The sequence below is a fragment of the Vulpes vulpes genome, chromosome 12 (genome assembly GCF_048418805.1).
Source record: "Vulpes vulpes isolate BD-2025 chromosome 12, VulVul3, whole genome shotgun sequence".
In the NCBI taxonomy this organism is placed as follows: domain Eukaryota; kingdom Metazoa; phylum Chordata; class Mammalia; order Carnivora; family Canidae; genus Vulpes; species Vulpes vulpes.
In genome coordinates this window covers 20,454,035-20,481,010 of record NC_132791.1, presented here as the reverse complement: position 1 = coordinate 20,481,010, position 26,976 = coordinate 20,454,035, and the positions used below count along the sequence as shown (strand labels likewise).

Genomic DNA, 26,976 nt, shown 5'->3' with positions numbered 1-26,976 from the left:
GAACTTCAATGAATTGTCTTTTTAGGGCCATTCAGAACAAGTCCAGATTCCTTTCACACGTATAGTCCATTCCAATATTTGTGATTATTCATAAATTCTAAGTTTCATAACTGAACAATTTTACGTAGGTTATTTTTCTCCAATATTTTGAAATTGAGGCCCATATGCAATAATGCCACCTGTTGGCACTGGTGGTTTCCGTCCCTTTACTATATATATTCTCTTTCATGTTGCACTGGCTGGCAACTCCAATGTTGTAATGAATATTGTAATTTTATTTTCTCTTTTAAGTAGAATGCTTCTATTTTTCTTTCTAAAATAATATTGGGGGCAGCCCAGGTGGCTCAGTGGTTTAGCGCCACTATCAGCCCAGGGCGTAATCTTGGAGACTCGGAATAGAGTCCCATGTCGGGCTCCCTGCTTGGAGCCTGCTTCTCCCTCTGCCTGTGTCTCTGCCTTTCTCTGTCTCTCTCTGTGTCTCTCATGAATAAATAAATATTTTTAATTTTTTTATTTTTATTTATGATAGTCATACAGAGAGAGAGAGGCAGAGACACAGGCAGAGGGAGAAGCAGGCTCCATGCACCGGGAGCCTGACGTGGGATTCGATCCCGGGTCTCCAGGATCGCGCCCTGGGCCAAAGGCAGGCGCCAAACCGCTGCGCCACCCAGGGATCCCCTAAATAAATATTTTTAAAAAAATAATATTGAATTATTTTTTAAATCAAACAAGATTAGTTTCCAGCATCTTATGATCATTTACTTTATTATTTTTTGAGATAAATAAATATTTATTTATATTTGGTATAAATATTTACTATATTAATAAAATATATTAATAGTTTCCTTAGGTTGAGATTTTCTTTCTTAGGATAACCAGCTTGACTATGGTATGTTATCCTTATAATGTGGATTTTGCTGGAGGTAATTTTTTAAAATTAAAATAGCAAGCATATTAAGAACTCTCTATACAAAAATAGAACAGTAAAATGAACTTTTACCTACCCATATCCCAGCTTCAATAATTAACATTTTCTGGCGATGATCTTATTTAGGAATTTTTTTAGTATTTCATGCGTGAGATTGACCTATATCCCATTTTTAGTGAAGCTATGTCATATTTTAAATGCAGGGCTATCTTTGCATTATTAGAAGAACCTGGTAGCATGCCGTCATTTTTCTCTGTTGAAGAATATTGTCTATTAATTTTGGGGAGAATTTGAAATAATTCGTTGTAAACACAATAACACATCAAAATCTATGTAGGGCACTTTTTCCCCCCCAACAGACTTTTTTTAAAAAATTCACTTTCTAAATTTCTTCTGCAGGTATAGATTTACTTGGAATCTCTATTTCACATTTTTAGTCCTGGTTCTTTGCTTTTGGAGGTAAAGGTGGTGAACTGCCTCAGTTTCCTGAAGTTGATCAGCCTTGTCGAAGCCACAGAATAAATGAGCCACATATGCTGACCACTTTGCCAGGTACCTCTCAGTACCAGGCACCTCCTACCACCAGTCACAGAAAAGAAAGGGGTTAACCCTTCCCTGAAGAGGGGGCTGCATTTCATTCATCTCTCATTCTTGGTCATCTGCACCAAGTGTTTTTTTCAGTAAATGAGTGTTTCCTGTATTTCATTTTTTAAAATACATAGTATCTTCAGCACATCCAGGAAAAACCAACTTCAACCCCTCAGTCTCTTGGGTTCCCAGAGGCTACCAGGGGGTTTCACTGTTAAACTTCCTATTTTTATCTTCCTGCATGGGTCTTAGAGTCTTCTCCTATTAAGACCCTATATGGGAAGTATACGTCTTCCACTATGCCCAAGGAACTAGTCTAGGAAAATCCCTTGATAGGTAAGAGTGCACTTACATACTGAAAGGTTAATGTGGAAATCTTGGAAGGCACCATTCTGTGAGGCTGACCCTGTTACCCAGGAGTCTGCCCCTCAGGAAAATTAAGTACTTACTAGGAAGACTCTAGAAAGAAACATTCTTAATGTATCTTCCAAAGCCACCCATATTTACTTAGCTTATCTAAATTCCTTATGCATGACACGGATAGCACTCTCTAGTATTTTTTTTTTCTCTAATGCTTGTCTGTCTTTGATCATTTCTCATTTTGTTAATAATTATTTGTACCCTTGGTTTATTGGCTTTGTCAGTCTTTACAGTTTTTAACACACATTAACTTTGCCTCTATTAAGTGAAATTTTATACTAATTTTCCAGTTTATTTCTGCTTTTATTTTCAATTTTGTTTGTTCACTCATCCAGCAAACATTTGTTGAGCCTAGGTGACAGGTCCTGGGAGAAAATAGAGATAAGACATGGTCTTGGGATCCCTGGGTGGCGCAGCAGTTTAGCGCCTGCCTTTGGCCCAGGGCACGATCCTGGCGACCCGGGATCGAATCCCACGTCGGGCTCCCAGTCCCACATTGGGCTCCCAGTGCATGGAGCCTGCTTCTCTCTCTGCCTCTCTCTCTCTCTCTGTGTGTGACTATCATAAATAAATAAAAAAATTAAAAAAAAAAGACATGGTATTTACGTTCATGTTGCTGACAGTGTAATAAAAGGTGAGAAGAAGTAGTGTAAGAGAAAAGAAAACACTTAAGTTGACAAAAGACCTTCATTAGTAGGTTAAAAAAAAATCACAAGAGGACTCCGTGGGATGTCTTTCAGGAACACAGTTTCAAATACCACTTGTGAAGCTTTTGTATTCTCCAGAGAAAAAAAGAGCAAACTTGAATCTATACCTAAACAACATGCTGCAAAACATATGAACCTAATCTTTTCTTTTCCAAGCAGACATATTCTTTTCCCTTTTTAAAACAAGTTTGAAGGGTGCTTCAATCTTTGAAATTTAAGAACTTTAGTTGATGTGTAAGGAGCCTTCCTCAAGGCATTTATTAGTGAGTTGCTTTTTGTGATCTTTATGTTTGAAACAGGTATTTTTCAGCTCAAGAAATTTACCTTTGACTCTTGGATTTCAATTTTGTGCCTTTTGTCTTTCCTCTGCTATCCTCTATTAAGTTAAATACCATCAATCTGATTCTATATCTGATAGCTTCACTTAAATTACAAGTTTTCTTTTAAATTCTCATTTAGTGGGATCCCTGGGTGGCGCAGTGGTTTGGCGCCTGCCTTTGGCCCGGGGCGTGATCCTGGAGACCCGAGATCGAATCCCATATCGGGCTCCTGGTGCATGGAGCCTGCTTCTCCCTCCGCCTGTGTCTCTGCCTCTCTCTCTCTCTGTGACTATCATAAGTAAATAAAAAAAAATTAAAAAAAAAAATTAATTCTCATTTAGTGTAAGTGGTTTTTGGCTCTTGAGTTTCTCTTCTATCCTTTGTTGCCTCAGTTGATTATTTTCATTTCTCAATAACCGGTTCTAGTTGCTTGAAGTCCTTTGCTATAACCTCTTATTATACCTTTTGAAGGATTTATATCCTTAATTATAAATGTGCTTTTAAGATAGCTGTCTCCCTAGTCTCTTCTCCGTTTGCAAAATATTTTGAGAGAATTTACTTTTTCATATTACTTTGTCCCAGACAACCAGAAGTGTGTTCAGTTTGGGGATTCATGCCCCTTATAGGACTTTGGCAAATTGGTGTGTGCCCAAAGGAGGGTGATCCAAAGTGGTCTTGTCATATGAAGAACTGTGGAAGGAACTGGGGATGTTTATTCAGGGGCAGAGGAGACTTGAAGACAACAAGATTGCTATGTTCAAATCCAGAAAGGCCAATATATAGAATAAGGAGCTGATTTATTATAGATGGTGGTGAAGGGGTGGGGAGAAGTGGTCAGAGGGTAGCACTACTCCTGAGGACTGAAGCTGCAGAGAGGTAGAATTTAGCTTTATGTGAAGAAACTTTCTAGCCATAAGAGGGGCCCAACATGACAGAACAATTAAAGGTCAGGTGACTTCTTTGCAGTGGGATTGCAGAAGAGATTCAAATGTTTGAGAGATTATCTGGACTCTTATTTTCTTCCATTAGCCCAGCAATCCAGAGGCTTATATTAAAACCATTAGCAGGTCATTTTCTGGACTTTAAACTCTCCTGCTCAGACCTTGCTGAATCAGGGAGCACTTTTAATGGCTTGGTTGATGTAGTCATTTGTTTGGTCTTCAGGGATCCCTGGATGAAGGCATGTGCCTTACCCCCAGTCCAGATCTATAAAGCAAATTAATTCTTATCATTAAAGCCATATATGTTTATATAAGTCAGTTAACTAAATTGTATTTGGTAGTAGTTTTGTAGCAATTCCTTGTAAGTAACCATTGTAGTTTGGTGACCTTCAAAAGGAATGGAAAAGCTTTTGGATATGTCCTTTCAAATGTGCCTGAGATCCCTGACATCTTTGTAGTCATTTGGAGACTAAAACAACAAAGAGGTCAGAGATTTAGTATTTACTAGTGCTGTAGCTATTTCAGGATTTCCAGCTGCCTAGGTGATGTGGATCTTAATTTAAAGACAGAGCACAAAAAATATCATTTTGCCTGGTTTCTAGATCTAGTTAGAGACCTCAGGCTGCATGGATGGAAGAAGCCACAGAAATCATCTGGTACCTATATTCCATTGCAGTATCCCTCTTATATCCATGTAGTTATTTAGCCTCTATTTAACTATCGTTGACTAGGATCTTGCTCATTTTGGAGCAAACTCATTCCATCCTCAGATCACTAGAAACATTAGAAAGATCTAGGATTGGGGCACCTGGGTGTCTCAGCAGTTGAGTGTCTGCCTTTGGCTCAGGTTGTGATCCTGGGATCTTGGAATCGAGTCCTGCATCAGGCTCCCTGCAGAGATTCTGCTTCACCCTCTGCCTATGTCTCTGCTTCTCTCTCTGGGTCTCTCATGAATAAATAAATACATCTTTTTAAAAAAGATTTATTTTAAAAAAGATTAAAAAGATCTAGGCTTAGCCTGAGCTAGAGTCTCCTGCTCCATGGCATTCCCCCCATTAATCCTGGCTCTGCACCTCAGAATTGTATGAATTATGTCTCTTCCACATGGTGGCCTTTTGGTGGTTTGTGAACCAGCATCATATGGGCCACCTCCAAATCTTAGTCAAATAAATATACTCTGATTTTTTTTTCAATGAGTCTTCATATGATTTGGTTTTAAGTTTTCTTACCATCCTAGACCTTTATGGGAAGGTGCTAAAAGTTTGTTGCTTAGAATAGAAATAAGACAACATTAATATCCATATCCTGAAATTGTCACCTGACTCCTATTAAGGGCCTGACCGAAGCAATTAATATTTGAAAACAATATCCTGTAGGCCTTGATGAGTGTTTATCCTTCTGTCCTTTGTGATCAGTCTCTCTGTGTTGTCAGGATGCTAGAATGTTCTAGCACCATTACCCTCCATGGTAGGTCTCACAGAAATATGATGTGATTTTTGTGTCCTTGGCAAAGTGACATTAAATAATCCTTATTATGAAAGAGATTTACAATAACAAGAAGGCAAATGTTCCAGTAGAAAAATAAGGAAAAAATAGAATTTGGAAAGTAACAGAAGAAGAAATATAAGTGACCACAGCTCATGGAAAATGTTCAGATGTCATTAGTAATTAAATAACTTCAAATGAAAACCATAATGAGCTCTGATATGGAAAGATGTCCATGACATATTCACAGGGTAAAAAAATGCAGACTATTGAGTATAGAATGATTCTATTCCATTTTTGTGGACTATATATTTTAATATATGTAATACGTATGGGTATAAATTTAGTGCAAAGTTGGTGTACTAAATTTAATTTAATTTAAATTTAATTTAATACGCAATTATATATATGTATAATTTTTAATATGATAGAATTATGTGTATATTTATTTTTTCTATATTTTCGAAGATATACATATTCCAACAAATAATTAAATGCTACTTTTGATCCTATTAGCAAATATTTTTTTAAATGATAATATTCAGTGTTCACAAAGTCTGGCAGGGATTGAAATCCGCTACCTTCTTGGAAGCAATTTGACAATACACATCCAAATTCTCAAAAGTGACACATGCTTAAATTCATTAATTTCACTTTGAGAAATTATTCCCAAGAAAATATCTGGGAAGTAGCCATTTACCATGAATAAGGATGTTCATTGTAAAGCTTTTATAATACTGAAAAATTGCAAATGGTACAAATGTCCAAGGATAGATTTACTGAATAAATTATGATATGGCCAAAGAAAATAACACTATAGAGCAATTTCAAATGATGATGTAAATGCTTAAATATTAATATGGAATAATATTCATGAACTAAGTGGGAACATTATATCTTACTTGAATAAAAATATGTAGCATGTAAGCATCAAAAAATGAAAAATTAATAGTTGATAATTCTGGGAGGTATGATTGTAGGTGATTTTATTTTCATTATGTTTTTCTGTGTGTTTTACTATAAGCATATGTTCAATTTTTAAAATTTCACTAAAATAATTAACAATAGCTAAATAGTTAAAAAATAGAATAGTACTAAGGGCTTTTAATAGAACTCAACAGTCCCTGCTCCACTTTTCCTTAGCATCTAGTTTCTTAGAGGCAACCTCTTTAAGCACTTCTAGCTGTATCCTCTGATTTTTCCCTCCATATTTCTGGGAAATATGCTTGTATTGCTATTTCCTAATTTATTAATTTTAGATATTATTATAGTGGATGAGGACTTAGCTCTTATACCAGTACACTAGAATGTACACCTTCACCATATCCTCCCCAAATCATATCAGTTATTTTTGAGAAATCATTTTTCAGTGTTTACATTATTATGACAATGTAAATATTCATTTCTGAGACAAGTGATGAGCTAAAATTTGGTTTCCTTGGGCGACTGGGTGACTCAGTTGGTTGCATGTCCAACTCTTGATTTTGGCTCAGGTCATGATCTCAGGGTCATGAGATCAAGCCCTGTGTCAGACTCTGTGCTCAGTGAGGAGTCTGCTTAAGATTATCTTTCTCCTTTTCCCTCTGCCCCTCCCCCCACTCATGGGTTCTCTCTTTCTTTCTTTCTCTCTCTCTCTCTCAAAATAAATCTTTAAAAAGTTGGTTTCCTTTATTGTACAACTTTTTGTTTTCATAATTCTCTGGTTTTTATTTGCTTAACTTTCCATGAGCTTATTGCTAATTCTTTTCATACCCTCTCCAACAGCCTCTCAGTGAATTTTTCTGCAGAAACACTTAAGATAATCTATATTCATATTTTTTCCTAAAACCTTGGTCTTCATGCACCAGTCTGTAAGGTTGCTCTCTAGGTCTCATGTACAGGTGTTACCATAGTATATACCTTCATAGTCATCCTGGGTAATCCCTTTGCCTCTTGTCTGTATTTTCCCCAATTCCTGGATCCATTATTTTCTTTATTTACTTCCTTGTTTTACTGCAGCACATCCTCTGTGAGCATCCTAAGAAAGGATATATGAAAGGTAAATTTTTTGAGACATGAACATCTGAAAACGTCTCTACTATTTGATTGGTAGTTTAGCTGGGTATAGAATTCTAAGTTGAAGTGATTCTTTGAGGCGTAACTTCAATGTCTTCAAGCTTCCATTGTTACTAAGAAGTCTGATGCCATTTTTATTCTCAGTTGTTTGTATGCAATCTATTTTTTTCTCTGGAAGTTTTGAGGATATTCTCTGCCTTTAGCTTGTGAAATTTTATAGTATTATCTCTTGATGTGAGTCTTTTTTCACTTATTATGCTGGGCAGATAATAGACTTTCTTAATCTGGAAACTTAGGTTTTTAGGGAAATTGTATTGAATTATTTTATAATTTTCTTACCTCCATTTTGTTCTCTCCTTCTGAGATTACTAGTTAGATGAATATTGGGTCTTCTGGATTGATATACATTTCTATGCTTCTCTGTTTTCCCTGTCTTTGGCTTTTGGCTACTCTTTCCTCAATATTTCATAGACTTCACTGACACTCTTAAATTTTTAATTAAACTTTTAAATTCTAGCTATCTTATATTTAATGTTCAAGTGTTCTCATTCTTTTCTCCCCTTTTCAAAGAAAATCTTCTTCTTGTTTCATGGATGTAATATCTTTTTAAGGATCTATAATATTTTCATTCTGTTTCCTGCATTGTCTGTTTCTTCTGAGTTCTTCTGTGTGATATGTTTTTCATAATAATGGCTTTTCTCCAATATAATTCATATGTAAGAAACTTTGTATGTTGTGTGGGTTTCACTGCATAATAGATTTCAATGCATGATCAGGCAGCAAGTTGCCAGAAGTGTCAATACCTGAACGTCTTTCCTATGGTTCTTTTTAATTCTCCAGAAAAGAATTATCTAGTCTTTTGCTTGGTATTTATGGTCTTAGCTGCCAGTATTTTGGGAACTGGGCAAAGGAAAAAACCAAAAATCTTGTCATTCAGTAAGAAGAGTTTTAGTTAATCCTTCTATTTTCAATCCTGGAGTCTCTATTGTGCCTGGTTTCCCTAATTCTGGAGCCTCTCTGGTTTGATTTCTCCAGATAATAAGCCTCTTGTCTCTAGTATGGTGGAGAAGGGATGGTTGTCTAGGTGGGCAAGTGGCATGGGCTGGGGCCTGTGAACAAAATTGCTGCTTATAGAAATCCATTTTCATATTTCCAGCCCTATGCTTCATCTCTGCTTTCTCCCATACCTGTTGCCTCTAGTTCTTGGGCCATCTTGGGGGAGAATCAGCTCATTTTTCATCAGAATCCTTCTGTAAAAGCACATAGGTTTCTGTTTCCTCTTCTCTGAATAGTTTCTATCTTCCCAAAATTGTCTACATCTCTCATCTCTCATCTTCTCTCTTGTTTTGTTTTTCCTTATTCAATGGGTTTAATCCCCTTTATATTCCTTTGCTGGAATTTATAAGGTTTGGGAAAGGAGAAATTAAGACATAGTTTGAATTCACCGTGTTTAATTAGAAATCTTATATTCATATGTAAGTAACTTTGTATGTTGTGTGGGTTTCACTGAATAATAGATTTCAATGCATGATCAGACATTAAATTTATAATTTTAAAACAGTGAACTGTCTAGAACTGAAGACAGCATTCAGGTCTGATGTCCCTACTGTAGAAGAAAGCTAGACTGACACATCCTTGAATGTAAATGGAATTTATTTTTGGCTGTAGCTTGTTTTTGTCCATTAATTTGTATTTGGCTGCTATTTAACTGAAAAGTATAATTCTCCCACTTTCAAGGTCAGGTTGGTTGTCCTGCTTTCATTTTTTTTATGCCCTGGCTAGTGCACTCCTGGGTAGATCCCACTATTACTCTGTTAATTGCTGATAGATTCTATTTGCTAACATTTTGTTTATTTACTTTTATATTCACAAGAGAGATTGTATTTTTATTTTATTGTACTGTTTTTATCAGAATTAGTATCAATGTTCTACTGGCTATTCAAAAAGATTTTGGGAACTTTCCATGTTTATGCTCTAGAATAGTGAAAATAGCATTTGGGGAAAAATAAACTAAGCTGGTTAAAAGTAATGTGGTATCCAGGATTGGACCCTGGAACAGAAAAAGAACACTAATGGAAAAACTGGTGAGATCTGAATAAAGTCTAGAGTTTAGTTAATATTGGACTAGTGTTAATTTTGACAAAGATACAATGACTATGTAAGATGTTAATGTTAGGGAAAGCTGAATGAAGGATATGTGGGAACTCCCTGTATTTTCTCTGCAACTGTTTTATACATCTAAAATTATTCCAAAATAAAAAGATTATATTTAAAATAAAAAAAATTATCAGAGTGAGGCACATCTTATAGATTTGTAAGGATTCACCTTTGAATCTGTCCATGCCTAAAACTTTTTTGTAGGGGTGGCTCTTTATCAACTTTCTCTTCTATGGTAATTGTATTTTTAGATTCTGTGTCTTAAAGGGTTATTTCATATCATTTATCTTTTCTTTACAAACCACTGTGTCATCAAGGTTTTAAAATGTATTTGTGTAGTGTTAACCAATATAATCTCTTATAATTCATTTTTATTTTCTCTGTATCCATAGTTATTTCCCAATGTCATATCTTTCTTTCCCCTAATGTCGTATCTTACTTTGTGTGGATATTTACTGAGTTGTGAAATTAATTTGGTGAATTGAAACCAGTATTTTAAAAAGTGAAATAAATTAGAATAGAAAAATATATACTATTTTATAAACCTTTAATCTCAAGCACGTGTGTTGTTTTCTTGGTAACTTGACAATACCTATCAAAGCACAAATACATATAACTTTTGACCTAGCAATTCAATTTGGGAACTTATCCAGATACATAATCACATACATGCAGAAATGATATATGTGCAACATAATTCATTACATCATTATTATAATAGTAAATGATTGGCAGTGATCCAAATGCCTATCAAGAGAGGACTACTTTTTAAATTACAGTACATTCATACAGTATAATACTTAGGGGTTGTCAAAAAGAATGAAGAAGCATTCTATGTATCAATGTGGAAAGATACCAAGGATATATATTTTAAGAAGAAAGCACACTGGGGCAGCCCCAGTGGCTCAGCGGTTTAGCATCGCCTGCAGCCCGGGGCGTGATCCTGGAGACCCGGGATCGAGTCCTATGTCGGGCTCCCTGCATGGAGCCTGCTTCTCCCTCTGCCTGTGCCTCTGCCTGTCTCTCTCTCTCTATGAATGAATGAATGAATGAATGAATAAATAAATAAATAAGAAGAAAGCACAGTGCAGAACAAGTTGTATGATATACTATCCTCTGTGTTATTAAGAGGGAGGACAAATGAAATCTTTGTTTATATTTGTTTATATAGATATAAACTTTGTAAAGAAAAAAGAGAGCAGTGATTATGAATGAGTGTGGGAATTAGCTGTATGGGAACAGCACAGAAGGGAGACTTTTGACTATTCTTTTAAAATTATTTTGGGAAGTGTGGGTGGCTCAGTAGGTTAAGCATTTTCCTGATTCAGCTCAGGTCATGATTTCAAAGTCCTGGGATTGAGTCCCACATCAGGCTCCCTACTCAGCAGGGAATCTGGTTCTCTCTCTCCCTCCCCTCTCTTTCTCTCAAATAAATAAAATCTCTAAATAAATAAATAAAATTATTTTGGCAAGAACACACTTAACATGAAATCTGCCTTCTTAATAAATTTTTAAGTGCACAACATAATAATGTATATCTTCTTTGTACAGTTTAGGGTTTGAATTCTACAAATAAATTATCCTTTTCAAAAATTCAAAATATTCAGCAAAAGAAGCAACAATCAGCAGAATAGGCACAGTGTGATTAGAATGCTTCCATGTACATGCAACTTCCAGTGCAGGCAAAACTAAGCTGTGCTGTCTAGGGGTGCATGCGTAGTTGGGGGCAGCAGGCAGTGTCATGTGGCAAGGTGTGTTTCTTATGATAGGCCATAGTCACAGTTTGAGAAACCGTCTCTATTTTATTCCCTAGTCCTTATCTTTAACTCTTTAAGACGTGAAAGGTGAATGTGTTTCCCACAAGACCATGGACTCCTTAGGCGGAGGGCTGCTATAAACTTGTTCACTCCAGGAACATTGAGGACTTGTTTATGTTAATTTCAAAGAAAGAGAACCCCAGTTATTTGATCAGCATGTCATTAAATGGGCAAATACAGGAAACATCACAATGATTTGTCAGAATCCTCTTCCAAATATTTGGTTAGCTTCTTAAGAAAGCTCTTCTTCTTTTTAGGTAAATGGAAGAGGTGGAGACCAGTTTATTCCAGACACGGAAAGCACACAGAATAGAACAAATGGTGGCAAGATGGCTACGACGTTCGCGGGACAGCTCAGCCCGGTAAGGCTCCTGGGCTAGCAGAGATTTATGTCAAAGATTTGGTGTCCCTGTGGGAGGAGATTTTGCAGCACCAGGGATTGCTATCTCCAGTTTGCTTTGTTCTTACACCATACGGTGAGGAAGGCATAAAGAGATTGGCAATTTTGCTGGAGTGCCTGTCTATCCCCCATCCAACTCTTCCCTCTTTGTCTCTCCACACACACCCACAATGTACGCTCACACCAAACTCATACACACATTCCCAGAGACAAACACTCGCACACAAATGAACTTATACAAACAGACACACTCATACATACTGATGTGTGCATCTGCTTTCTGGAATATACACTCACTCATACACTTGTAAACACTCACTCAAGCTGTGTCTCACAGACACACCTCTTGTCTTAGTACTTGATGCAAGGGTCAGGCAGTCTTCTATTTATACTCTTTCCCCGTCTTTGTTTCCAGCAGCTGTTCCTTCCTTGCAGTCCCTATTTCATTCTAAACAAAATAAAATGAAATCAAATACAGATCTGATTTGACTGCTACAGGAGAACTTAAAATATGTTCTGTTTCGAAGTGTTCATTTTCCATCTCAGATTTCCCATCTGGCCCTGCCACAGAGATGAAATATCATGTGTCAGGTGTTTCTGAGACTCACAGTCTTCCAAAGGAACTGGAAACAGCTGTTGTGCTGCTGAGCGATAAACCTTGCTTAGGACCGGGCTGCCCTGCAGTCAAGTGCTCAGATCCTCACACACAGCAGTGAGATAAAGCTGGTAGGGTTAGCCCTGTGTTTCAGTTGAAATATCTGAGGCTCAGAGAATGACTCGTTTAAGATCATCTCCATCCCCTGTTCAGAAATTGTTGATAGGTTCCTTGTTCTTAGAGGATAAACATTTTGGTTTGGCATTCAGTGCTTTCCATGATTGACCTAGTCCTTTACAGCTGTCTCTCTTACTGCTGGGCTTCCTTCACATCATACTCCAGCTAAAAGGAACTATTCATTGTTCCCCTACTCCAAGCACCCCTTCTTCTCCTCTCATCCCTTAGATCAGAGCTCTTGTGCCAGATCCCTTCCTCCCAACTTCATGCATACGGAACATACCTGCTGCTCAAGATCTGGCTGAAATACTCAATCTTCCAGGAAGTGTTCCCCAAACCATAGCTAGACTTGACCATTCCCATGGGACCCCATTGTATTTGATTGGTAGCATCGGCATCATGCTCCACCTGGTGTGTTCAACCTATTTGAGCACATCTCTTTTTTTCCTCATGGACAGTAAGCTTTGAGCACAGGGACAGTATTGGCTTCATCTCTATGACCCAGAGGTGATTGAGCTCCAGGAGGTTGATTGCATGTAGTCAAGTAGTACTTGATGGTGAGTGGGAAAACTGCTAGGTGCGTTGCTTCCTAAAGTGGCTTCTATAAAACCTAGTCCCGTCTTATGCTATTCCACTAAAGTTTGGAAGTGACACAGACCATATTCCACTCCTACCCACCTCTGCTTTCATTTTGCACAGTGCATTTTAGCTCTATGAATTCCTGCAGAAAAGAGACCTGTGTAACTTTAACTTTTGCCTAAATATTTGATGTTGGTACTCTCTAATATCCTGCTTTTTCCACGGAATGTAAATAAAAGATGACATTGACCTGTAGGAAGTTGTTTTATCCAACATCTTATTTGAGATATACTTATGTATCATGAAGTTTATCCACTAAACATATACAAGTCAGTGATTTTTAGTATATATTTAGTATATGTACAGGATTGTACCACAATCACCACAATCCAATTTTAGAACATTTTCAATACCACAGAAAGAATCATCATACCCATTAGCAGTCACTCCCCATTTGCCCCTCTCCCATCCCCAGGGAACCACTCATGTAGTTTCTATCTTCATAGATTTGCCTATTCTGGTTATTTCACATAAACAGAATCATATAATATGTGGTCTTTTGTGCCTGGCTTCTTTCACTTCACCTTCTGTGGTCAAGGTTCATCCATGTTATAGCATGGATCAGTGTTTCATTTTTATTACCAAATAATATTCCATTATGAAGTATTTTCCTTGTCTGTTCATCAATTAATGTACACTTGGGTTGTTTCCACTTTGGGGCTATTATGAATAATGCTCCTATGAACATGTGTGTACAAGTTTTTGTTTGAACATACATTTTCATTTCTCTTGGGTATATATTTGGGAGTAGTATAGATGAGTCACATGGTAATTCAATATTTAATCTCTCGAGGAACTGCCAGACTGTTTTCCAAAGTGGCTGTACCATTTTACATTTGCACCAGCAGTGTACAAGGGTGCCATGCCTCCACATCCTTGTCGATTCTTGTTTTTATCTCTCTTTTCTGTTCTGGCCCTCCTAGTGTGAGCGAGGTGGGATCTCACTGTGGTTTTGATTTGCATTTTCCTGATGGTTAATGATGTTGAGCATCTTTCCATGTGTCTGGACAGTCATATTTCCAAGTGCTTGAGAAAGAGTAGCAAAAGAGGGAAAGGTTCCTGGAAATATGCATGGAAGACATCATTTCTGTGTTTCTAGGATCAATTTAGCCTTGTCTAAATTGCTTCTCATTTCTAATCTCACAACCTTTATACAGGGTGGGTTCTTGGGGTCCTCAGATGACTTGAAAGTGATCAAGAGTTGAGCAGCTAAGTTTGGGGTAAATAATTCAATTCCCCAGAGTGGAGTAAATGGTACCATCCACCACCAGCTGCTTAAGAACAAGTCATCCTGACTTGTTTTCTTACTCACACTCTGCACCCACCTTATCAGCAGCTATCAATTCACCTTCAAACATATCTCAGGTCTATCCACCTCTCTGTCTCTGGGGGCACTGCCATGGTCACTTAACTCTTTGTCTGATCCAGCCTATTCTCTACCAAGAAGCTGTAGTGGACTTTTCAATACACACCACTCGTGTCCCACATACTCACCTTCCATGCACCTGCCATTGTGCCACAGCCTACAAGCGCCTTTATGATCTGGCCCCAGCCTAACTCTCCAATCTCATTTTGTTCTTCCTGCTTCCTTGGCATAGCAGGTTCTCCTCTTTGTTCCTTTCAGAATAATTAGCCCTCATAACACTTATAATAATAGATCCATTGATAACTTGTTTATTGTCTACCCTCCATCCCCTGTTTATTATATGGCCTTTCTCCTTTCAACTCACCTCCACATATGAGACCAAGGATCACAACTGTTTTGTTTCACAAAGTATCATCAGCCCTGAAAGAGTACGTAGTATCTAATAGATGTCCAATAGATTTTTATTGGCTAAGGACTTTCATAATGAGGAATTATATTATTTATTAAAATACATTTAGAGATACCTGGGTGATTCAGTCAATTAAGCTTCTGCCTTAAGCTCAGGTCATAATCCCAGGGTCCTGGGACGGAGCCCCACATCAGAACTCAGTGGGGAGTCTGCTTCTCCCTCGGCCCCTCTCCCCTACTCATGTTCTCTCTCTTGTGTTCTTTCTCAAATAAAAAAAAATATTAAAAAAAATTTTAGGTCCTTCCTTCTTCCAAAGAAAATTTTTGATGGCTTGTAGCTTTAAACCATGTAGAAAATTTTAAATAAACTGAAATGCTATACATTGTTAGCCAATTAGATGTAGGATTTAACATTCGAGTATTAACGGGGATCTGAGTTTTTTGACAGCCAGAGCAAGAAAAGAAAGAAGTACATTAACATGTTTTTTTCTAGTCCAGAATAAAGAAACCTAGAAGCTCATCTGCAGTCATATAATTTTACATGCACCTTTTAACAATCCTGTTATTTTTTTCCCAGACTTTCAAAAACTTCCAATCATTTCAGCCTCTTTTTACTTCCTTTACTGGTAATTGCCATTTTTTTCCCATAAAATTTAAGCTTTATTTCTGACTCTAATTTAATTGTTTAGGAGCAAATTAGCCAAAATAGCCATTTACATTTCCAAATATTGCTGAACAGATTGATAACTTTTAAGGACCTAGGGTTCTATTAGAGCTTTATAATGCATCATAAAACAGGTGTTTTTCTCTGGAGGTATGCCTGTGCCAACTTTCAAAGTTGCTTTGGATTTCTTAAATTTCAATTAAGTTTCAGTGGATGGTTATTATTATAATCAGTCAAATTCAGACAGTGGTGCTCAGAATGAAGTGCGCATGCTCGGATAGGTACAAGGCCTAGTGAAACTTATAAGAGTGCAAAATCATGCAGATGTGGTGAAGATGACTACTCTCACTACCTATGTTCATATTCCAACATAAAAATAGCATGTATAGTGTCATTGCTCTTTTCCAAATACCTAACCCATTAAATGGTCACTGTAACGTGTTTTGAATTTCTGTATAAATAATGCAATAAAGAGATGCCTGAGTGGCTCAGTGGTGAGCGTCTGCCTTAGGCTCAGAGCATGATCCCAGAATCTGGGATCGAGTCCCTCACTGGACTCCCTCTGGAGAGCCTGCTTCTCCCTCTGCCTATGTCTCTGCCTCTCTCTCTCTCTGTCTCTCATGAATAAATCAATAAATCTTTAAAAAATAATAATCAATAAAATCTACTTAAGAGCTGCAACATAGTGACATTACATCATTACCTAATTTTTAACCATTTTGCGTTGAACTAAATTGTCATCTTTTTTTTTTTTTTTTTAATGACAGACATAGAGAGAGAGAGGCAGAGGGAGAAGCAGGCTCCATGCAGGGAGCCTGATGTGGGACTCGATCCCTGATTTCCGGGATCACACCCCAGGCCGAAGGTGGCATCAAATTGCCAGGCCGCTGGGGCTGCCCAATTGTCATCTTTTTAATAGCTCTGGATAGCTATAGAAATAATAACATAAGGAAGATTTAGATAATTGTATACTTTTCCACTTAATTATACCATTTTTTCCCTCCTATGAAAGTTTTGGCTTTTATGTAGTTAAATGTCATTTTCTTGATGATTTATTTGATTCCTTCTAAGCTTAGAAAATCTTCATCCCATAATTAATTAATTTCCCATTTAATTTAATAGCTTAAAAATATCTTACATTTAGTTCTTTAATTTGGAGTTTTAGTATAGGCTATGAGATAAAGAACTGGCTTGATTTTTCCCAAAACAGTAAGTAGTTATTTCCATCACCATTGACTGTGAGTGATCTTTCCTTTCTTCAATGATTTATGACTCCTTTTTTTATCATTATGAAATTCTTCTGTGAGTCAGAAATTGGATCTCTTTCTAGGCTAACTATTCTGAAGCATTGATCCGCTTGTTTTCACATCCCTGTAATAAATTTTCTATTTTTTTACCCTTACTTGTAATTCCTGCATATAAACTTTAGAATAATTTTACTATATTATTAAAGCAACCCAGGGATGCCTGGGTTGCTCAGTGGTTGAGCATCTGCCTTCAGCTCAGGGTGTGATCCTGGGATCCCGGAATCAAGTCCTGCATCGGGCTCCCTGAGGGGACCATGCTTATCCTTCTGCCTATGTCTCTGCCTCTGTCTGTGTGTCTCATGAATAAATAAATAAAATCCTAATAAAAAAACAACCCAGCATAAGATTTACTGAATTCTCTTATGCTTCATCTAGAAGTATTAGTTTTATAGAGCAAGATTTAAAGAAACATGAAGAGGTTAATGCAGCTTGGTGCTTGGTTCTATCCTCAAGGCTTAAGAAAGATTTCTCAACTTACCTTGAATCTTAATATTAATGAACACACATGCACATGTTGCAGACATGTGCACACATCCACGCACATACACAAGCACATGTGCACACACCTACCTGTGTGCACTGCATGTGTATTGTGGCATCTCAATGTCAGAAGCCCTCCCTGTTTGTTTTACATGTTTTCCAAATGTACTTTTTCACTACAACCATAAAAAGACTATTTACTAATTATAGGGATGGCCTTATTTGGCCTTTTTGATATTCCTATGATGTAGAAAGACCACTTCAGGTATCAATTTTTGCTTCTTGACCTATGAGCAAAAGTGGAAAGATCTGAGAACAGGCTAGAAGGCTCTTGCACTGCGTTTTCAGAATTGCCATCATCTTCTGAATCTCCTTTTTAAAGTAATAATAGAATAATTGCTTCTCTCAACTGTAGGCCTTCACCCTATGACACTATATTCACAGTCTCTTCGTTGCATAGTCCCTAGAAACTGTCATAAGCATAGTCCTATGATTATGACTACATGCTACATTTCTTTCCTGTATGGACTGCTCCCTCTATTTCTGCTTTCTTTTAATAAACTTTAGATTAAAAATTCAGCTTATACCAGACTTTAGCTTTTAAAATCACTCAAGCTGAACATCTAATACAGTGTTTAAACATTGATTCAAAATAGTTTCTCCATGTCCTGCTGGCCCTCAAAAATGAATTCTTTGTTGTTACAGGATAGAATAAAATACATTTTCTGATCTATTAGAGAACAGATAAAAAGCCACAGAATATCGGAAGCATAATCTATTTCCATGTGGAATTTTTTCATTTTCAGTGTTGATCAGTTCGGTGTGAACTAATAACCCATGAAATATAGAATTTGTCTATTTGAGACTACTTTCATGGTAAATGTAATTTTTTTTCTAGTCCTACTGTAGGCTAGATTCATTTATCGGACAGGAATTCCACTAGTGTGCCCTTAGGTCTTATTCTGTTACAATGTAAAATCATCAGAATGATCTCAGATTTATGGTTTGAAGCTGTTACAAAGGAACCAGACATAGGTTTTTGGATTATCAGTGTTCAGTTCGATATTTATAAGATGCTTCAGAGCATCTTAAATCAAATTTTGCAGCAGAGAGCATTTCCTTCAGCTCCCTGTCAAATATTAAACACTCTTTGTGATGAGAAGCCACAGTTTGGTCATGTTCTCAAACAATCCCTTTTCAAACAAAAGCTGAAACATGGCCTTTGGGGAAAATGTCAAATGCAGACTTTGGGCCAAAGCCACTGACACTGTGCAGAGATAAGTCAACACAGTGGGGCCTTGTTTGTCTACTATTGTTGAGGAATGTACCCTTCCAAAGGGAAAAGTCAGATAACTAAAGACTACACATTTGAAAAACATCAAAATGGATTCTATTTTAACTGTGCAGTATGGTTTGTTTTTTTTCTTTTATTCTCCATACATTAATAACCCTTACTCTATGCCTAGCTTTGAGTTTAGCACATGTGACAAAAAAGACATGGTTTTTGCCTCACAAATTATAGTCTAGAGAGGACAAGAGACTTCACATTGGTCATTGCAAATATTATTTATATTTTTAAAAGAGATGTAACATGTTCTGTGGGTGTGTTCAACAGGAGATATTTCTGCCCAAACCAGAGGATAGAGTAGGGGTTGGGCATGTTGGGTAAATTTCTGGAGAGTGGGTGCTATCAGGGGTTATGGGGCTGGGGGAGGATTCTAGGTAAAGGGAAGAGCTTGTGCAAAGGCCAGTGTATTTGAGGAACTCAAAGGAGACTCCTTTGACTGGAACAAGAATATCGGAGGATGAATGGCTTGTTGGTCAAGGCTAGGGTGGTGGGCAGGAGCTGTATTAAGCCATATAAGGGGTTTTAGATGAGGCCATTTCGTCAAGGAAGACATCTGAGCAATGTTGCATTTATAAAATCAATATGGGTATTGGATGGAGAAGCATTCAGGAGAAACAGAAGTGAAAAATGAAGAGACCAGTTTAGAGGCTATTGGAGAAAGCTGTCTGCAGGACAGGTAATGGAGACCTGAAATTGAATGGTGGCTGAGGAGATGGAAATGGACATTTTTAGAGATCTTTTGGTGTTGTGACTGATCAGATAGTAGGGATGAGAGTGGGGTATAATGAAGGATGATTCCCAGGAGTTTTCATGATACCATTTGCTGAGCTCTGGGACATGGAGAAGATGAGTCCTAATTCCTCAGGGCTGAGCTGTGTAGCCAATTAAGCAAACAAAGGAAAATGACAAATATTGAACTCTTGTTACTTCCATTCAAGTTGTCTGCTATTTTTTAATGGTTATATATACATTTTTACCTTTGCCAATCATTTGAGGTACTGTTTTGTATCATGATTTCTATATACAGTATTTTGCTCAGGTATTCATTCATCTAATAAGTACAAATGCTTCCTTATGGGCAAAGGATCTTCACTCAGCACTCAGAGAATTTAGGTCTAGAATAATCCAAGCTCTTCTTAGGAAGTAAATCTGAACTGTAGTTTAGAGGATGCTCTGAGTGGGTATGTTCTAAGCTATGTCTCCATGTATGTCTAAAGTTCTGAGGCTTGTGATATTTCATTGATGTAGAGTCTTGGAGTAATTCTTTACTACGTCCATCTTCTGTTGAGTTATTTTGAGTTTTTTTTCACTATTCTAAATGAAGTTGTGATAAATATTTTTGAATATTTAAGAATCAGGGTATTTTGAGTTCATATTCTATTCTAGGACTTTGCCAGGCCTGAGGAACACAGAGATAAATAGATACTACCCTTGTCTTTTAGGAACTCATAATCTAGTAAGATAATTTGTGTTTTTGTTTGGGGTTATCACTTTGAGAAATGGCGGTCTGAATAGTAACAGAAGGTCAAAGAAAATGATCACATTTTAAATTCATGTTACAATTTCCCTGATTATTTTCTAGAGAGATTGAATAGCCAATTGATATGGTCAGCCTTAAATCCCAGGGCCCGCACATATTGGACTTTAATATTTTTATTTATATTTTTGGTGCTTTACTTGACATGTAATAGCACTCTGTAGCCCTTTCAATTGTACTTCTTTAATAACATTTTTCATGTTATTTACCAGCTTTATTTCTTCATGTGCAAGTTGTCAGTTCACTTGCTTTGAGCATGTGAAATCGGTATTTTACTCCATGTACTTATGCCCATTTTTTATATATTTGTATCACAACATTTTACCCCCAGAATTTTATTTTTTTAAACTGATTTATCTTGGGGCGCCTGCATGGCTAAGTCAGTTAAGCATTGGACTTTGGCTCAGGTCCTGATGTTGGGGTCCTGGGATCATGCCCTGTGTCAGGCTCCAAGCTCAACAAGGAGTCTACTTGTCTCTCTCCCTCTGCCTCTGCCCCTCCCCCTGCTCATGGTCTTACTTTCTCTCTCTCAAATAAATAAAATCTTTTTAAAAACTAAACTGATTTACCTTATTTTCAACAGTTTTACTGAGATACAATTTACATACCATACAACTCACTTACTTAAAGCATACAATTCATTGGTTTTTAGTGTACTCACGATCCATTTTGGAAGATTTTTTTCACCCTAAAAAAACTCCATATCTATTGGCAGTCATTCCCCATTTCTTTCCAGAATTCTCTTGCTTTCAGCCCTAGGCAACCACTACTTTGTCTCTATAGATTTGCCTCTTCTGAACATATCCCATAAGTGGAGTCACATAGTATGTGTTTTTTTGTGGCTGGCTTTTTTCACTTAGCAGAATGTGTTCCAAGTGCATCCATATTATAGCCATGCATTCATATTTCATTCCTTTTCGTTGCTGAATAATATTCTGCAGTGAAATATTTTCTTTGTCATTTCATCAGTTGATGTACATCTGAGCTGTTTCCACTTTGGGGCTATTATGAATATTGTTGCTATGAACATTTGTGTGTGAGTTTATGTGGACATAAGTTTTCATTTCTCTTAGGGATATTTGTAGAAATGGCATTGCTGGGTCATATGGTATTCAGCATTTAGTCTTTTGAGGAACTGCCAGATGGTATCAAGGTTGCTTTTTCTCCACATAGTTGTCAACGCTTGACCTATCTTTCTGATTATGGTCATCCCAGTAGGTATAAAGTGGTATTGTGGTTGGCATTGTGGTTTTGATTTGCATTTTCATAATGGCTAATGATGTTGAGCATCTTCTCATGTACTTACTGGTTGTTGGTATATCTTCATTGTAGAAATGTCCACATAAATGTTTGCCCACTTTTTAATTGAGGTATTTTTCTTTTATAAGAATTCTTTATATTCTAGCTCCAGTTATCAGATACATTATTTACAAATGTTTTTTCCCATTCTGTGGGTTTTTACTTTCTTAATTGTATCCCTTTTTTAAAGATTTAGGGATCCCTGGGTGGCTGAGCGGTTTAGCACCTGCCTTTGGCCCAGGGCATGATCCTGGAGTCCTGGGATCGAGTCCCACATCGGGCTCCCTGCAGGGAGCCTGCTTCTCCCTCTGCCTGTGTCTCTGCCTCTCTCCCTCTCTCTCTCTCTCTGCCTTTCATGAATAAATAAAATCTTTAAAAAAATAATATTGATTGACTGATTGATTGAGTTGATAGAGAGAAAGAGACAAAGAGAGCATGAGCCAGGGGAAGGGCAGAGAGAAAGGGAGAGAGAGATTCACAAGCAGACTCAGCCCTGAGCTCTGAGCTGGATATGGGACTGGATTTCAGCATCCCAAGATCATGAGCTAAGCCAAAATCAAGAGTTGGATGCTCAACTGACTGAGTCACCCAGGTGCCCCTTAATTGTGTCCTTTGAAGCATAAGAATTTTTAATTTTGATGAAGTTCAATGTATCTGTGTTTTTGTTACTACTTGTGCTTTTGGTATCATATCAAGGTCACAAAGATTTACTCCTTATTTTCTCTTAAGAGTAGTGTAATGAGGGATCCCTGGGTGGCGCAGCGGTTTGGCGCCTGCCTTTGGCCCAGGGCGCGATCCTGGAGACCCGGGATCGAGTCCCACGTCGGGCTCCTGGTGCATGGAGCCTGCTTCTCCCTCTGCCTGTGTCTCTGCCTCTCTCTCTCTCTCTCTGTGTGACTATCATAAATAAATAAAAATTAAAAAAAAAAGAGTAGTGTAATGTTAGCTCTTACATTGAGGTCTATGATCCATCAGGAGTTAATTTTTGTGTGTATGAGGGAGAAATTATAAGCTTTTATGGCTTACTTTTTTCCTTGAGAGAGAGAGAGACAAGCAGACTCCCTGCTGAGTCGGAAACCGCCCAATGCGGAACTTGATCCCAGGACCCTGAAATCTCGACCTGAGCCAAAGTCAGATGCTTAACCGACTGAGCCATCAAGGTGCCCCTATCCTGTTATCTAGGTTTTAAAATTTATATGCATTTATTTATATATTATTAAGGGACTGAATATTTCATTTTATTTAAATGTATTAATTTAAATTCAAAGGCTGGTAATTCAGTTATTGGAAAATTTTAAGTATGTTTGGAATAACTCGGGCATGAAAATTTACTTTTAAGCTGTAAACTTTATGAAGTCTGAGTATTTCTGGTAAAAATATAGTGTCCAAACTGAATGTTCTCTAAATATGATTTATATCACACTGGATTTTGAGGACTTAATATAAAAAAGAGTGCAAAATACCAATTTTTTAATTGGCTACATGATGAAATTATAGCATTTTGGATATATTGAATTAAATAAAAATATATTATAAATTAAATTTTAAAAATATATTGTAAAAATTAATTTCACCTGTTTCTTTTTCCTTTTCTCATGTGGCTGTTAGAAAACTCACATTTACATATGTGGATGCATTAAATTCCACTTGGCCAGCACTGTCTGAGAAGCTGTGCCACAGAAACTTTGAAGAAAGGGGCCCATTTCCAGCTGCATGATTTTAAGCAAAAGTCCCTTGAAGGAAGATTCAGTATCCTTATCTATAAAATAGGGATAATCATTGTATCTCCCTCACAAGTTTGTTAGGAGGGTTAAGTGAATGAACTATGAAAATAAGTTGGGTCACTCCCTAGTACATAGTTATTGCTTAATAAATGTTATTTATGATTATTCTCATTGTTACTGCTACTATTGCTGTCTTCAATTTATCAAGTTTTTTTTTTAATTCTGGAAGAATTTTTGACTGACGTATTAAATCTGTATTTTTTATTAGAACTCAATATTTTTATTTTTTAAGATTTGGTCTTTCCCAATCAGGAATCCAACATAACTTTAGCCCAATTACTTGTTATTCCTTTATTGCATCAATTCATTAAGATTTATTTACGTATTTATTTGAGAGAGAGAGCGAGAGCTCACACATGAGCAGAAGGGGGCAGAGGGAGAGGGGGAAAGAATCTCAAGCAGACTCTGTACTGAGTGTGGAGCCCAGTGCAGGGCTGGATCTCACAACACCCTGAGTTGAAACCAAGAGTCAGACATTCAACTGACTGTGACACCTAGGCACCCCCTTTTAAAGATTTATTTATTTATTTTTGAGAGAAAGAGTGAATGCATCATCTTATTGAGAATACTTAGCACCTAGGTGTGTCTGGCTGGCTCAGTCAGTGGAGCATGCAACTCTTGATCTTGGGATTGTGGGTTCAAGCTCTATGTTGGGTGTAGAGATTACTTAAAAATAAAATCTTAGGGGTGCCTGAGTGGCTTAGTCAGTTGAGCATCTGCCTTCACCTCAGGTCATGATCCCAGGGTCCTAGGATCAAGCCCTGTATCAGTTTCTCTGCTCAGTGGAGAATCTATTTCTCCCTCTCCCTCTGCCTGCTGCTTCCCCCTGCTTGTGTGCGCGCACTCTATCTCTCTCTCTCTCTCAAGTAAATAAATAAAATCTTTTAAATAAATAAATAAATAAATTCTTAAAAAGAAAAAAGAATGCCTAGCACCTAATACACATTCAACTAATCTGTTTCAGTGAGTTACCGAGTGCTTTTTGAGGCTGTGTTTTGTGTTTGTATACTGCAACTCCACTAACCTTACTTTTTTAGCACCAGCAGGCCTCTTTGTTGATCATTTTCTAGTTGTAATATCATCATTTATTTAAAAACAAGTGGTACTTTTCCATTTCCTGTGTTTATTATGTGTCTTACTGTTTTTCCTTCTCTGATAACTATTACGTGCATTTTCTCTATATTCAATAGAAGTAGTATCTAGAGTATCTTTCCTGTTGTTTTTTTTAAAGAGTGTAAATGTGATTTTTAACACTTGGTATAGGATATTATTATTTGGAAAGGCCCTTTTATAGCTTTAAAGTTTTGTGTTGTTTTTTTAATCAGTAATGGCAATGGGCTTTTTTCACTACACATTTTCAGTTTTCTGTTTCTTTCCTCTCATGAGGTCTATTTGCTGACGCTTCTTAGTATGACGCATGTGCTTGCATAGATGAAATCCTCTTTGCTTCTGAGCTGGGGAGTCAGATCATCATCTGTTCAAATAGCCTAAATCAGCTCTAAGCTGAGGTGTGAGGAACTCCTTGATGGATAATGTACATGAGGTTTTGTACTTGAGTTTATCACATGCATTTGGACTCCATGGAGCAGTTTTTTATCTTTCCCAATTCTTGTTGAAATTGGAGGTCATTATCAATGACAGGTGATTTTCAGATAAGTGAGGTCCTGTTGCATTAGGCAGAGTTCCTGACAGTATTTGTTAAATGGATGAGAATAAATGATAGGGCTTAAATGCAGAGCCCCGGGGGTGCTGTTATTCCTCCACAGTCTGTTATTTATTATGACAATAAACACCGCATCCCATCCCCATTTGACCTTTCTCAGAAAGGACCACTGACTTGTAGGAGAGAAAAATCATTTGCTACAGACAAATGAGAAAATAGCTCATGACTTGCATTGTAGTTTTGAGAGAGAGAAAATACAACTTTCAACCTACCTGCTTTTAGATTTATAGGGAACATGTATGTTTTTAAAGATCATTATAGAGAGAACCTTCACTATCTGGGATTTCATATTGGAATCCTCACAGTTACCAAGTTGAAATGGAAGTGAAATTCATCTTAAAGCAAAAAAGAAAAAAAATCACCTAAGAAACAATCCATCTATGGAATTAGCATTATGCATCCAAACTGAACATTCCTCGTTCCTGTTTATGGTCCCTGTTTTTCCTCTTCTGTACCTCTGCTGAAGCACTGCCTCCTGCCTGATGGCTGGCTGTTCATCCATGCACCCATGCATCCCTGCATCTATACTTCCATCCACTCAGTAGTGGCTGGTGAATATCTTCTGTATGCCTGGATCTGGGATGTATAGATATGCCCTCGATATCTCTCAAGGTGCAGCTCAAATGCCCCCTCTTCCAGGTAGCAAATGTTTTCCTTGATTCCTTATCCCCTACCCCACAAGCTTAGAACTGCTCTCCCCCTTCTCTGAGTGCCCATAGCACTTCAATACTTCTGTTTTCGAGCATGGTGCTACATTCTACTGGATGTTTTAATCTACTGGTATTTGTGCCTTATCTCTGTCAAGAGGAGAGTTGAGCTGTGCTCTGCTCTGCATCTTTCTCCACCAGGATGCCTAGTGCTGTCCTGGTTTGTGACCATTACCTAGAATCTCCTCTCTCTCTTTTTTATATTACTCCTTCTCTTCCAGGGCTAAAGTTGCTGCAGCTGATGGGCCCGCAGGGATCCCAATCCAGACCATCACCCCTGTGAAACACACAGTAAAAATAGACAAAGATGCCCTCCTCCAGGACTATGGATTTCACATTTCTGAGAGCCTTCCCCTCACAGTGGTGGCCGTCACAGCAGGTAGGGGCTGACTGGGAAACAAGAAAGGATTTTGGCCTCTCAGGGTGGGGAGAAACAGCCCTGGATCTCTTCCCATCTCTCTGTCCTAGAATATAATTTTGAAAATGCCATCCCAGGAGGTTAGATAGGGCATATCTAATTCTGACCTAATTCTGTCTAGAGCTTTGTACCTTCCTTTGGTGCAGAGAGGGAGGAAGCCCCAAGTGCACTTGCCGATCTGAACCCCAGGCTCCTGCTGGCCTCAACCAGGCTTTTGCCCACCCATGGCTCCCTGGCCAGTCTCAGGGCAGTGACAGTATTTGGATCAGCTGGCCCTCCTCTCTGAAACCCTACATGCTCCACGCTGGGGAAAGTTTCTGGCCAGAGAGTAATAGAAATTATTGATTTGTTTTCACTTGAGTCTTTGTAAAATACAGGCTCTATCAGGGTGAAGAAGAGCAGGCTGGAAATGTCTAGTGTTTGTTTTCATACATCAGCTATGTATTGATGTTAGATCTGGAACTAGTTAAAATCTACTAATTTCAATTTACACACACACACACGCACACACACACACACACACACAGTTCTTTAGAGATGAATGTAGTAGATTCATTGGCCAGGTCTTTTGATTCAGGGGATTTCCACTAATTTTCTTCCCTAGGACAGTCTCCTAATATCCTCTGAAGGTGATGGATGGTAGGTACATTATCCATGTTTTGTAAACAGGAAATAGATCCACGGGAGCCCCAGGCTGGCCAGGGGA

At 37.6% G+C, this 26,976-nt stretch overlaps 1 protein-coding gene across 10 annotated transcripts in view; it reads left to right on the top strand.

Moving 5' to 3' along the window:
- FRMPD1 (FERM and PDZ domain containing 1) overlaps positions 1–26,976 on the top strand; it is a 140,419-nt gene that overhangs the window by 79,207 nt on the left and 34,236 nt on the right. For all 10 annotated transcript variants that reach the window (XM_072727906.1, XM_072727902.1, XM_072727907.1 and 7 more), the window contains 2 exons: positions 11,676–11,780; positions 26,074–26,231. In XM_072727906.1, coding sequence (XP_072584007.1) covers positions 11,680–11,780; positions 26,074–26,231 — 259 coding nt within the window. In that variant the 5' untranslated portion in view covers positions 11,676–11,679. The remainder of the gene's footprint in view (positions 1–11,675; positions 11,781–26,073; positions 26,232–26,976) is intronic.